Source organism: Eptesicus fuscus, chromosome 10 (assembly GCF_027574615.1).
Source record: "Eptesicus fuscus isolate TK198812 chromosome 10, DD_ASM_mEF_20220401, whole genome shotgun sequence".
In the NCBI taxonomy this organism is placed as follows: Eukaryota; Metazoa; Chordata; class Mammalia; order Chiroptera; family Vespertilionidae; genus Eptesicus; species Eptesicus fuscus.
The window spans coordinates 77,367,405-77,381,192 of NC_072482.1; the positions used below are offsets into that span (position 1 = coordinate 77,367,405).

A 13,788-nucleotide genomic window follows, 5' to 3' on the forward strand; every position below is an offset into this window, starting at 1 on the left:
CCCACTGAAGCACACAAAGGTTAAGAAATTCTAACATCAAGAAGAGGCTGGTGCCATCTAGTGACCAGGTGTGAAACTGCACTCTCTGGCCTAGCAATGAACCTGCTTGGGTTTCCTAGAACCTTATAAAATAGGCTGGCATGGCTCAGTCCTTGAGTGTTGACCTATGAACCAGGAGGTCACAGTTTGATTCCCAGTCAGGGCACATGCCAGGGTTGTGGGCTTGGTCCCCAGTAGGGGGCATGCAGGAGGCAGCCGATCAATGATTCTCTCTCATCATTGATGTTTCTCTTTCTCTCCCTCTCCCTTCCTCTCTGAAATCAATAAAAATATAATTTAAAAAAAAATTAGGCTAGGCCAAATCTCCAGTTGTTCATCCTGCACACACTTATATTAGAGCCCAACTCCCTTGTCTCCCTTCATCTCCTCTTTCTTTGTTAAACATCTTTCAGCCACAGTATTCTCACTGTCCCCTGCATGTCCCCTGGCTTTATGTAGCATACAACAAATAAGATAGTCCAGACAACATAATATTACCCTGATTCTCTTTATATCCTCTTACATGCCTGGAAAAAATACTGGAATAAAATTTTTAAGTGGGAAACATTAAACTACCAGAAAGTGTGTATCTTTTGTTTACTGGCTGATGATCAGTCTTCTCCATTTGACAAGAGAGCGGGAATCATTTCTGTATCTCAAATGCCCAAACAGGGTCTGGCACAAGCAAGTATCAGGAACATCTTGTTAAATCAATTAATTAATTGGTTATTTGGGGATGCAGTGATTCAGAATGATTTTTATTTTCCTTAAACACACATATTTTGCAAAGGCTCAATGATCAACATGAATTACAATGATAACTAGAAAAATAATACAACAGCCAATTGTTGGCTTGCCTTTACAGCCATAAACATGTTCTTTTATAAAAACCACAAAGATGACAAATATCTTAAAGAGCCAGCCTGGAAGACAACTGATATCATCTTTATATACTGTCTGCTGCCTAAAGGAGACCACAGTCGGGAGTGGGGGGGAAGAGAGAGGTTAGAAGGTATTGGTACTGACAGTCTCTGGAACAATCAATGAGCCATCTCAGCCTCCTTCCTCATTCGCATCTATATCATGAAGATTAGGAAGCTAAAATCAGCAACCTAATAACACCCACTTCAAATACAGAAGTGCTGGGTAGCATATAAAAAGGCCAAGAAAACGTCATGCTCAAAAAAAATGTACGTGATCACAATAACAGGGGAAGGTCAAGTAACTTTATAATGAAAGATGGTTGTTAAAAGTGTTATAAGTAAAGGAACACACAAACCTCACAGCCAGCCACTGGCGATCCATCAAAAGATGAGCTTTGTCAATTCTGACATTGTTGGCAAAGTGTAGTCGTTTTGGCAAATTGGGAGTCAAATAAGGTGTGAAATGCTGATCAGGTTTGCGGCACTGAAAAACAGATTAAAAAATTTTAATTTTGTTTTCCTATTCCAGTTTATATTCAAAATCACTTTGTATTGGTTTCAGGCGTGCAGCATAGTGGTCAGACTATCATCTACTTTACAAAGTGATTTTCCCCTATCCTCTGATATTTCAAGTACCTACCTGGCACCACACATGTTATTACAATATTACTGACTATATTCCCTATGCTGTACTTTACATCCCCATGACTACTTTGTAACTACCAATTTGTAATTCTTAATCCCTTCTCCTTTTTTCACTCAGTCCCCCAAACCCCCTGCTACCTGGCAATCATCAGTCTGTTCTCTGTCTCTGAATCTGTTTCTATTTTGTTCATGTGTTTATTTTGTTCTTTAGATCCTACATATAAGTGAAATCATATGATATTTGTCTGCCTCTAACTGACTTATTTCACTTAGAGTAATACTCTCTAGTGCCATCCATGCTGTGCAAATGGTAAGACTTCACTCCTTTTTATGGCTGAGTAACATTCCATTATATAGGGTGTCCCAAAAAATGTATGCAAAATTTTTTTCTGATAGTTGAATTGATGTTTCTTTCTTTCCAGATTTAATCCATTGGAATTAATAATTATTCAAAGTGTGTGTACATTTTTTGGGACACCACCTTTTTATCCATTATATTACACCACCTTTTTATCCATCCGTCTATTGATGGGCACTTGGGTTGCTTCCAAGTCTTCTTCAGAGTCTCATCTGAAGAAGTCCTGGGTTCAGTCTATTGTAAGTAATGCTGCAATGAACATAGGGTGCATATAGTCTCTCATTTTAGTGTTTTGGGTTTCTTCTGATATATACCCAGAAGCGGAATTGCTGGGTCATAGGGCAGTTTCATTTTTAATTTTTTGAGGCACCTCCATATTGTTTTCCATAGTGGTTGCACCAATCCATTCCCATCAACAGTGCAACAATTTTACTTCAACAATTTATTAAGCACTTTTTAAAAACAAGATTTGCTGGCCAGTGTGGTTCAATGGTTGAGCATCGACCCATGAACCAGGAGGTCACAGTTCAATTCCCGGTCAGGGCACATGCCTGAGTTTTGGGCTTGGTCCCCAATAGGGGTACATGCAGAAGGCAGCCGATCCATGATTCTCTCTCAGCATTAATGTTTCTCTCTCTCTCTCCCTCTCCCTTCTTCTCTCTGAAATCAATAAAAACTAATTTAAAAAAACACACAAGAGTCAAGCTTAGCTAATACAATAGGAATATTAAACCTATTATCAATGTGGTCTCATTCCCTAAATGTTATTTTTATTATTGCGACAATATTTAGATTACAATTAAAAATGTGGTATAAATTATATTATTTGATATTCTAAGTTTTATATGTCTTTTATCTTTACACACCATAAACTTCCTTTCCTTTTTTGAGGTGGAATAAATATAAGTCTAGATTTAGAATGGTACTTTTGAGTCTAAATTACATATGAAAAATTTATACTACATTAGTAGAATGAGTAAAAATTTTAAAAATTACTTTAATTGCACCAAAAGTCCTTCACAATTGACTCATTTACACTTTAAATCACCCACATTTGCTCACTTTTCAAATCAACTCGGTAGGTTTTGAGATCTGGTAGTCTCCCTATTTGCAAAATATTCATGAATTTCTCACAAATTAGAAAGTAATGTTGTTTCTTTAATTATTGCTGCTGTACCTAGCATATTTTAAAAGTATGTAAAAATCAAACTGTTATTTATGTTTTAAAAAATGAGAAATAGACTATGAAGGAATGTTTTCTCCCACATGACCTTTTTGAGAAGAGAAAAAATAATTCAGGTAAAGAATATAGGTATGGATGAAAAAGGAGTTCTACAGAAAGTCACCTCACAGGGTGATCTGATCGTAAGGGGTGCTGTAATAAATCATAAATTCCTAACTGGGTAGATCATGATGGTAGTCACTCCCCAGGTATATAAATTCTTTAGCAAAAGGTGTTTCAAGCAAGCCCTGTCCATTGTTCTTGTGCATCTAGGTTAACACACCTTTCAAATCAACAAAATCACCCTCAAGAGAACACATAACCTTGTTAACTATCCTGTGATCCAATCTCTGCTTTGCTTTCTCCCAACGTTTTGCAATTATCCTCAGTTCCCTCCTAATTTCGAATGCATAAAAGAAACTGTCAACCCTGTTATTCTCCAAGGCACTTGAGAGTTTGCTTTTTGGCAACTGTTTTATATTTGGATATTTCTACATGTTTGGATGTTTCTTACACTGACATGAGGAAATGATTTTTTTCTTTCTTATTTTTTCATTTATTTTAAGCCTCAATAATCTCATAAATATTTTAAGTCTGTGTCACTATTATCTCATGCTCAAATTACATAAGAAAAACAGGGCACTATGTAATTTGTAACTACAAATTACAAAAAAAAAACACACACACAAAACAATTTTAGAAGAAGTATAGAAAGCAGGAAAACAAAGCATGTTATAGAATGAAGGAGGGGAGAGAAAAATAATTATTGTATAGATATTTCTGCCAGGTTTTTTTTTTTTTTTCTTGCTTACTTTGCTATCTTTTCTAGGTTTATTTTTCTGCTTTTCCATTTATTATTACCTCTTCCTTAACCAGTATTTTTGTAACTTTCAGGCAAATACATGATGGCAGCTGCTGAGTGTGCAGCTTCCTTAGTTACAAAGGACTAGAATGTGCCTGTAAGGACCACAGATTATTTGACAAGTCACACTTTCCTAGCTGGATGAGTATGTAGCCAGAGAAAATTTGAGGTACACTGCTAACCCATGAAGAAGTACATTATTACTTTTTGCACTTGAGAATTTCAGGTGAAAACATTAGAGTTGAGATGAAATTTTGTTATGTTATCCTAAGAAAAAAGTTGATACTGTTGTCTGTCATGCAGAATGTGGTGGAATTCACTGAGTTGCCAGTTTGTATTTGGTTATGTTTGTCCAATATAAGCTCAATGTAGGCCCTGAAACAGCAGTACTGGGGATATTGTACTACTACAAGAAATGTTTTCCTGGAAATAATGGACTACTTTGTGTAATAGTGGTCCATTTTTTCAGGGCTCTGTAGCTCCAGGTCTACTCCATATCTGTGGTTCCATGTAATGGATTTCCAAAGCCTATGGCATCCAACCCCCTGCATCAGTGGGATTATTTGAGATTTTTCCCTTCCTCGTCTCACCAACAAGACTTCAGCTATACAGATCATGAGGCGAGGGATAAAGGGAAAACAATATATGGATTTAGAGAATCTACAAATTAAAAAACTCTCAATTGCCCATCCAATCAGCATGAACACACTGCTTGTATGCCCTTCACCAGTAGGGGGTGAGAGAGTCTTGCATGCTTACTCAAGATCAGAACATTTGAAGGTGTAGGAGAAAAAAAGGAGTGATTAACACTAAAGGATTTTTGCTCTAGTGGTCATTCCTACTTCAAACTTGTACTGGGTCACAGGTTATAGTAAGGTTATTCTTCACTCGGCATATACATAATCATTCACATTTCATCCTGACAGTCTGTACTCAAATTGCATATCACCTATATTTTAACAATATTTAGCCCCATCCCAAGCAATGTTAAACTCATGAATATAATAGTTGGAATACATGGATATAGTAGCTATACATATATTTATTAATATACTTTAAATATAGAACTATTAAAACTACCACACAAGACCTTCAGGTTTTTCTAAGTATAGTGAACTCTACCTTGAAAAATTCAGATTGCTTTAATTCCTCTGGAATTTGCCCCACCTTATTTTCTTACAATCTGGGATGTGGGAACCAACAAAAAGCAGTTGCAATTATACTTAAAAGATAGAGATGATTTTTCTGACCAGTACAAAATGATCTGTAGGATTCTATGATTCACTATGTTCTGATATTAAGTCCCACACACACACACACACACACACAAAAAAAAAAAATGTGGAAGGTGATGCTGCCTGCAGCTCACTAGCATGGCCGCTTTGAATGAAACATCAGCCCATTCAGTGAAAGCTAGGAGTCAGTGCCACCGTTACCCCAAACTAATTTCCTGTAGTGGTGTCAACTCCAAAAGGAAAACAACTAAAATAAAAGCAACTGATATGCGTGTAAAATAATACTGACAGAAGTTTAGGACTCAGAAATATAGAATATCAATTTCTTAACACCCAGATTAAGGACATTACATTAACTTAAATATATGTGTTAGGAGACTGTATACTTACACTGAGGTTCCTAACAATTCCGTCAGAATCAACTGTTTCAAAAGAAAAAATATAAATCACATTACAATGGATTCTTAATAACTGCACAAAATGTGAACAACTTGGGTGAATTTGACACAGACATTTATTAATGACTATGATCTGGTAAAATTAAATGAAAAATTGTTTCAAGAAAATAATTCTTTTAGCATTTAAGAATGGAGTAGATATATTATTATAATGTAAAAATATTGGGTATTACCACAGACTTTATAGACTAACTGAAGAAATTTCTCATTTGCTTCTGTGTGGTCTTCCCAAGAAGTCAGAAGAGCGGGCCTGGTAATCCCCTACATCCTCAGAATAGGGGGCTATGGTTATTCAGTTCTACCTTCCCCCCCCCCCCCCCCCCCCCCCCGTATAGGCATCTTTATACTTACAGCTGTAAAAGTCGTGAGGTATATTACGAGCTCTGATTCGGGGAGCAGGCCCTTGAAACATGTAGAAGTTTATTTGGGAAAAGTAATCAGTCATATATTCCACCTGGTCACAATAAGTCTGAGCCATTCCTGAAATTAAATATACGTATATATATATTGATCCTGCCAAGTAGGAGACATTTTATGTTAAAGATCTCAAACTAAGTTTTACTGAGAACCTCTACAGATTACCCTACTACTGTACTCTAAATGGCAGACCCTGAGCCCTAGCCAATTTGGCTCAGTGGATAGGGTGTTGTCCTGCAGACTGGAGGGTCCCAGGTTTGATTCTGGTCAAAGGCACATGCCCAAGTTGCAAGCTCAATCCCCAGTAGGGGGCATGAAGGAGGCAGCTGATCAATGATTCTCTCATCATTGATGTTTCTACCTCTCTCTTCCTCTCCCTTCCTCTTTGAAATCGATAAAAATATACTTTTTTTTTTTTAAATAAATGGCAGACCCTGAATGTCCCGTCGAAGGAAGAGAAGGGTTTATAAGAGGAGACGGGACAGGAACTATAAATAGATCATTTGTTCGATGTGGATCAATTAAAGTAATTTCAAAGGAAATCCTCTGTAGGAATCGAATTAGATTTTACAATATCTGACTTGTCCCTAAGGTAACATGATATTTTTTAAAATAGAAAAGTAACATGCGTTTTTATGAAACAATACATGAAGAGAATAAGGGCTAGAGGAAGTTCACTTTTCATAAGTGTATTATTTAAATTTTATATAAGCAGCATGTCCTCTAAAAACAATTTGGTAGTTAAGCCATTGCATTTGAAGATTCTTCAGACTACATCTAAATTTTATTTTTAATACTTTATTCTTTACATTTATTTTTATCTAATTTTATTAGAATGTTTCCTTTCATTTTAAAACAATAGGCCAAAGTGTTAGGGCATCTTTTTAGAAATTTTAAAAATAAATTACTACTATGTTTCATATTATCTTAATGTTCTAAAATATAAACAAAAGTTCCACAGACATGCTCCTTTTTCCCCGCCTCGCCCAAACCTGGCTCCTTTATAGCCTTTGGAGGATACTGAGTACCTGCTAGAGAAGATGGTTCTGACCAGCCCAGTGGTCGGCAAACTCATTAGTCAACAGAGCCAAATATCAACAGTACAACGATTGAAATTTCTTTTGAGAGCCAAATTTTTTAAACTTAAACTTCTTCTAACACCACTTCTTCAAAACAGACTCCCCCAGGCCGTGGTATTTTGTGGAAGAGCCACACTCAAGGGGCCAAAGAGCCGCATGTGTCTCGCAAGCCGCAGTTTGCCGACCACGGGACCAGCCCATCTGAAAAAGGTCCATTTCTGCTTTCTGTACTTCCAAATACACCATCTCTAATACAATACTCGGTATTAAGTAAGCACTTGAGAAACATGTTGAATGGCCAGGTACTTCACGAGAGTGGCAGAGGGTGTGGCAGCTGTTCTGAAGAGCTGGCCTCAAGTAGACAAATATGAAGGGACAAGGACTTTATAGAATTCTATTTACGTAACTAAAAAAAAGAAAGAAAAACCCATAGGGCAAGGTAAAACTAGCCAACATAGGCAATCTATCTGGAAAAATCACCCACCAATAAGAAGCCCCCCAAAAAACACTTTTTTATGAATGAACTAGAGGCCCAGTGCATGATTAAATCATGCACGTGTAGGGTCCCCTAGACCTAACCTGCCATCCTGGTGTCCGAGCGGACAGGCACCCAGCTCCCACGCTTTCGCTTTTGATAGCGGGGGAGCTGGGTGCCTGTCCGCTGGTGCACCAGGCCTTTCAGAAGCCTTCGCCATGCCGGAGGCTTCTGAAAGGCCTGGTGCCGGAGCGGACAGGCACCCAGTTCCCCCACTTTTGATGGTCTGCGACAGGACGTGGGCTCGCTGCCCCAGAGGCCCCTTCTATGCCGCAGCACGGCCATGGCGCAGATGCTGAGCTCGTGCTGCCGCTGGCAACGCAAGCTCAGCGTCCTGCCGGCCCAATCGGCCACCTCGGCCACCCCGAGTCCCGCCCCCCCCCGCCTCCTGGCCAATCGTGGGCATAGTGAAGGTACGGTCAATTTGCATATTTGTCTATTATTAGGTAGGATAACAGTCTAACCACATCCATTAAGTACTACTAACTCCATTTTTACCAAAAAAAGTAAGTGTATGAATGGATTTTCAGAAAGAATGTTAGAATAATTAAACTAGAAGTTTAAAATTTAGTCCTCTATTCATTGAAGCCTATCTAAAACCCATTATTTGCTTATTCAGCCATTTCCAGGTCTTAGAAAATTTAAAATATCACTACTCTTTTTGTAAGATATAATCAATGATAAACATAACTTAAAAAAAAAAAAAGCATACCGTGGTCAGCCAAAAGGATTATATTGACACAATTGTCTAAGTTCCGCTGTTTTAGACCTTCCATCAACATTCCAAAAGCGTTATCTACTAACTGTAAGGCTTTAATTACCTGAGTGGGGGAGGAAAAAAGAAGTTTAGATTGTCTTCATGAATTAAGGTTTAACAAACCAAATCATTATCTGATCACATGAAAACTAAACACATTTTCTTCTCTGAAATTGCTGGTATTTTAAATAGAACATCAGAGACCAGTGCCTGGTTTACCACGTTTACCAAATATCAATTCCCTAAATTTCTACGGACAAAAATTTAAATTGTGTTCCCTACAAAGGAAGATAAACTACCATCCAGTAAATATCTGAGAAAAATGTTCAGCCTCAACAAACATTACTCAGCTGCAGAAGTTTTGATGACAATGCCCAGTATTGGGGAGGGGAAACATCTCTGGGAACCTAAATGAGTACGCACATTCTGGAAGATCTTGTAACAATAAGACCATGTGTAATCAAAAAATTAAAAGGGGGCATGTTCTATAACCTAATAATTCCACTTCTGGGCACTTGTCCTAAATAAACATTTAGAGCAGAAACAGAAATTTACATACAAAGATAGTCATCACATTATTTATTTAAATACAAAAATAAATAAATTATACCACAGCTTTAAGAAGACATACTCGACAGGCATTAAAAAAAATAATTTTAAAGCACAATGGCATAAGAATATCTCGCACTACAATGTCAAACATAAAAAATTCAAACCAAATTGTATACATATACACTAATACATATTCCTAATCCTGATTTTATTTTTAAATATATATAGTTAGCATTTCTTAGTAAGCACACACGGACAGAAAATGAAAAAGAAATATACAGTGGTTGTTTCTGAATAGTGAAATGGAGTATTTTATTGCCCATGTTCTTTTGTGTTTTTAAACTTTTCTACACTTTATCAATATAGTACATTGAAATGACAAGTTTTAAATGAATAACTTTTTATCTTTTCTTTTTCAGTGAATAAGAAAGTGCAATAGCCATGGATTTGGGGAGGGGGGAATATTCAATCTCTCTTAGTACTATTATAACAATGATTGCCCTTTTTTACTTTTTAAGAAAGAATGCTACTAGCCAACTTCTGTTAAGAGCTTTAGTGCATTATCTCATGAAATCCTCATAGCAAACATTTCATGGGTGGTATTACTGGAACTTCTAGTTGTGGAAACCAGGATATCAGAGGTTTAAAGAAGTTAATAACGTGTTCAGGGCCCTACCTTTAATAAGAGACAGAGCAGCACTTGAACTCAAACCATCCTTATCTACTGCTAAATCCATCAACTCCGAGATGCTTTCCTCACCCTCCTTCTTAGAGTGACCTTACACTCTGGTTTGCCAGTGAGAGTCAGTTTCTACCTACTGTCATGGCATAATTATGTCCCCTTTCACAGTCAACCTACTCACTCCTCCCTACTACACCAAGAGCCGGTCCTCCCCTGTCCTCTCCCAGCCCCAGGCATTCTGCTACTGTTAAACTCTCCACAGTTTTGAAACCATCTGTGCAGATGACCACCTCCTAAGGGCAGCATGTGCTCCTGCAGGGAAGGGACTGTGCACCCTAACTCATCACAGGCTTTTAAGGAAGCAGTCTTTGTAAAGTACACACGCCATAGATGGCACATTTTACTGACCGGGAAGTGACTGGATGCCAGCCCCAACTCTAGCCCAGACAAAGGGGTTAGATGCTATTATTATTCTTACCATTATCGTGGTGTCTATTTGTCTAGCCATCTGTCCTTTTGTCTGTCCATTTGCTCATCATATGTGATCCTCTGGTGTGCACAGCTCCACCCTTGATCAGGCTGTTCGTGAACTTTCTTCCTGTTGTTATTCAGAGGAGAACTTTCTAACCAGCCCCAGCCCTCATCCTCGCCAACTAGTTTAGAAGCTCCTCAAATTCCTCTCAGGGCACCCTGATCTTTTCCTTTGCAGCATTTTTCATAATTATATACTTAAAAAGTATTTGAGTGCTAAGCTAAAGCATTGATTACAAATAAGATATGGTGCCCTCTATTGTCAACTCTGGGGGTCAGACAACTGTAGATTATAGCATACTCTCTCCTGTGATTAAGCGTATCAGAAATGAATAACAGTTACCAAACTAGAAAAGGAGAAATGGTGAATATGCTTTAGATAGTTACTGAGCCATTCACTGTGACAATCACCTGATTAAGCGTTTAATTCTGTGCCTCGGTTTCGAGTGGAACAGAGTTTAGAGTGGAATACCGCTGTAGCATAGAATTAAACACTTAATCAGGTTATGAAGCAACTGAAAGGTTAAAGTGGTAAGAATGGGCCGGGTCTTCTATTAGAACTCATTTTGGTTTAATGGGAAGGAAAAGAAAAGGCATTTCTGATAAATAGCAGTCATGCTGCCAGAATAAATATGCTTGCGTTCCAACTGAGAACAATTCAGGATAATTGTTACATGAGTTTCCATGGGGTGGGGAAATGCCATACTCAGAGGGCCTTTGCAACTTTATAACAGTGGATTTTAGAAAAGACATAACTTTTTTTTTTAAGTAACATTGAAGACCTAGATTTCTGTTGTAAAAGCTTAACAGAATGGTTAGATAATGAAGAAACTAATGTTAAGAAGTCTACTTCAGTTATAATCTAGGAGGAGAACAATTCTGCCTGAGGCAATAACATATTAAGTCCAATTACAAGGAGCTTATAAAGGGAGCTGGGCAAGAATAGGCAGCTGGGTATCCCACAAAGGACTTTTGGGTGACTTAGCTTGAAATGGGTCACAGCAACATATTAGATTGGCAGCCCTAGAGTTGATAGAGCGTCAGCCTGCGGACTGAAGGGTCTGGGTTCAATTCCAATCAAGGGCACATGCCCAGGTTGTGAGCTCAATCCCCAGTGAGAGGCATGCAGGAGGCAGCGGATCAATGATTCTCTCCCATCATGGATGTTCCTATCTTTCCCTCCCTCTCCCTTCCTTTCTGAAATCAATAAAAACATATTTAAAAAATAAAAAACATATTGGATTGGCACATGCCATATCTAGCCTTGATGTTTTCATTATATGAAATAACAGTGCTACATCTAAGCATTCAATAAGTGTTTACTAAATGAGCCAAAATGTGGTTAATATGATAGATATCCTTTCTATCTATTGTATGGTTAATAAGGCAGATAGCCTTTTCAAACTTTTAACTATTTTTATCTCCACATGTATATACATCAAATACCTTTATTTGCATTCAATGGGAATTAAAGAATACCATTTTATTTTGTGGGTTAGGGCTAGATGATATGACATTTATATGTTTAAAAACCAAAAAACTTACTCCACCACTGACTGGTCCAAAACTATGTCCTGCAGAATCAGGCTGTTCCACGTATAGTGTATAAAAAGTGGGCCTAAGGGTAAAATTGAAACAGGAAGACATTATTGACTTGGAATAAACTTATAGGTTGGATCTGGGAAGGTGATAAATCTAGAACTTTGTGGCAGTTTTCTTCTCTTTTTCTCTGGCCTCCTTCCATTCATCCAGGTCCAGAGGTTCAACTTGCCCTCAGCCGGGAGACTCTCCAAATGGGAATGAAATAAGACCTTCCAGATGCAAGCATGGGTCTGACTCAGTAACAAAATCTGACTTGTTCTTGCCATTAAGACCTGTCTTGGGCCCTAGCCAGTTTGGCTCAGTGGATAGAGCGTTTGCCTGTGGACTGAAGGGTCCTGGACTTGATTCCGGTCAAGGGCACATGCCCAGGTTGCAGGCTCAACCCCAGTAGGAGGTGTGCAGGAGGCAGCTGGTCAATGATTTTCTCTCTCATCACTGATGTTTCTCACTCTCTCCCTCTCCCTTCCTCTCTGAAATCAATAAAAATATATTTAAAAAAGAAAAAAGTGCCAATTTAAAGAAAATGTCTTTTCTTTTTCAAAAGTGGTCATTTAAAGTAAAGAAATCATTTCATTTTATACCCACAAGTAGCCCATTGTGCCAGCATGTCCTTGATGTTACCTTTCAGCTTTGGGCAGGTCTAGCCATTTTAACAATGTAGAGATCCTCTGTTCATATGGGACGCTACTGCAAAGTAGAGGAAATAATTGTTTTTAATTAATCAAATCAAGAATAATCCCATTAGACTCTTACTCAGAAAGGCAGGTTGATATTTTTTGGGTATCCATTTTGTGTTCAAATATGATCAAAATACTGAAAGGGGTTCAGTATTACTTAAAGGGATTCCTGTTTTCAATACCCATATATACAGTTGCCTCACTATGAATCAAATATTGTTTTCCTCCTTTCTCATCTTTGTCTCCTTCAATTTTCCCCCAACTAAAATAAAAGACCAATAATGATTAGTCATTCATTTAATTTGTTTATTTTTATTTATTTCATTCACTTGTGCGTTTATAGATGAAGCGCCTACTGCCAAACACTATTTGTTCATTTTGAACAGAATTTATCAGCGAGCAAACCAAAGGTGCTTTTCTTCCCAGAGATTAAATTCTCTTGGAGAAGTCAAAGTCAAATAATAAACAATAGACCTAGTACATAAGATACAAGATTTACTAACACTAAAATTCTGTGGAACACGAGAGAGACAAGCAAAGAAAGGGACGCTGAGAACGCGGGGTGGGGTGGTTTGGAGTTTAAAATCTTAGTGTGATCAGGCCAAGACAAATCGAGAAGGTAATTTTTTGAGCAATGGCCTTAAGGAGGTGAGGGAACAGGCTATGCAGGTAAAGGAGTGAGATCACTTCAAACAGAGAACAGCCAGCTCAGACCCAACAGCAGAAGCAAGCCTGGTGTGTGGAGGCCCACTAAGAAGGTCGGCGTGGCTCGGGCACAGTGAGCGCCCAGGGAAGTAGTGAGAGAGGAGGTCTGAGAGGTGGGGTGAGGGACAGTGGCGTTCATACCAGGTAGGGCCTTGTAGGATTTTACGCTGAGTGAAACAGGGGTACAAAGGAATGTCTTAACTGAACCTGTGTGGGGTTTTTTTTGTAAGTACTAGTAATCATTATGGCTGGTAGATTGCGAATAGGTGATAGGGGACAAGAATAAAAACAGGAAGATGCATAAAGAGGCTACCATTGCCCAGCTGGGGTGGCTCACTGGTTGAGCATCGACCTATGAACAGGAGGTCCTGATTCGATTCCTGGTCAGGGCACATGCCCAGGTTGTGGGCTCTATCCCTGGTGGGGGGCGGGGGTGTTCAGGGGGCAGCCGATCAATGAGTCTCTCTCATCATTGATGTTTCTCTCCCCCTCCCTTCCTCTCTGAAATC

The 13,788-nt window shown here is 38.4% G+C and overlaps 1 protein-coding gene across 1 annotated transcript in view; it reads right to left on the reverse strand.

Moving 5' to 3' along the window:
* Positions 1 to 13,788, reverse strand: part of ENPP3 (ectonucleotide pyrophosphatase/phosphodiesterase 3) — an 82,408-nt gene that overhangs the window by 33,542 nt on the left and 35,078 nt on the right. Inside the window, exons 11-16 of the mRNA XM_028142094.2 lie at positions 12,519 to 12,584; positions 11,841 to 11,913; positions 8,486 to 8,594; positions 6,094 to 6,222; positions 5,675 to 5,706; positions 1,319 to 1,446 (exon numbers count right to left, since the gene is read on the reverse strand). Of these exons, the coding sequence (XP_027997895.2) occupies positions 1,319 to 1,446; positions 5,675 to 5,706; positions 6,094 to 6,222; positions 8,486 to 8,594; positions 11,841 to 11,913; positions 12,519 to 12,584 (537 nt within the window). The remainder of the gene's footprint in view (positions 1 to 1,318; positions 1,447 to 5,674; positions 5,707 to 6,093; positions 6,223 to 8,485; positions 8,595 to 11,840; positions 11,914 to 12,518; positions 12,585 to 13,788) is intronic.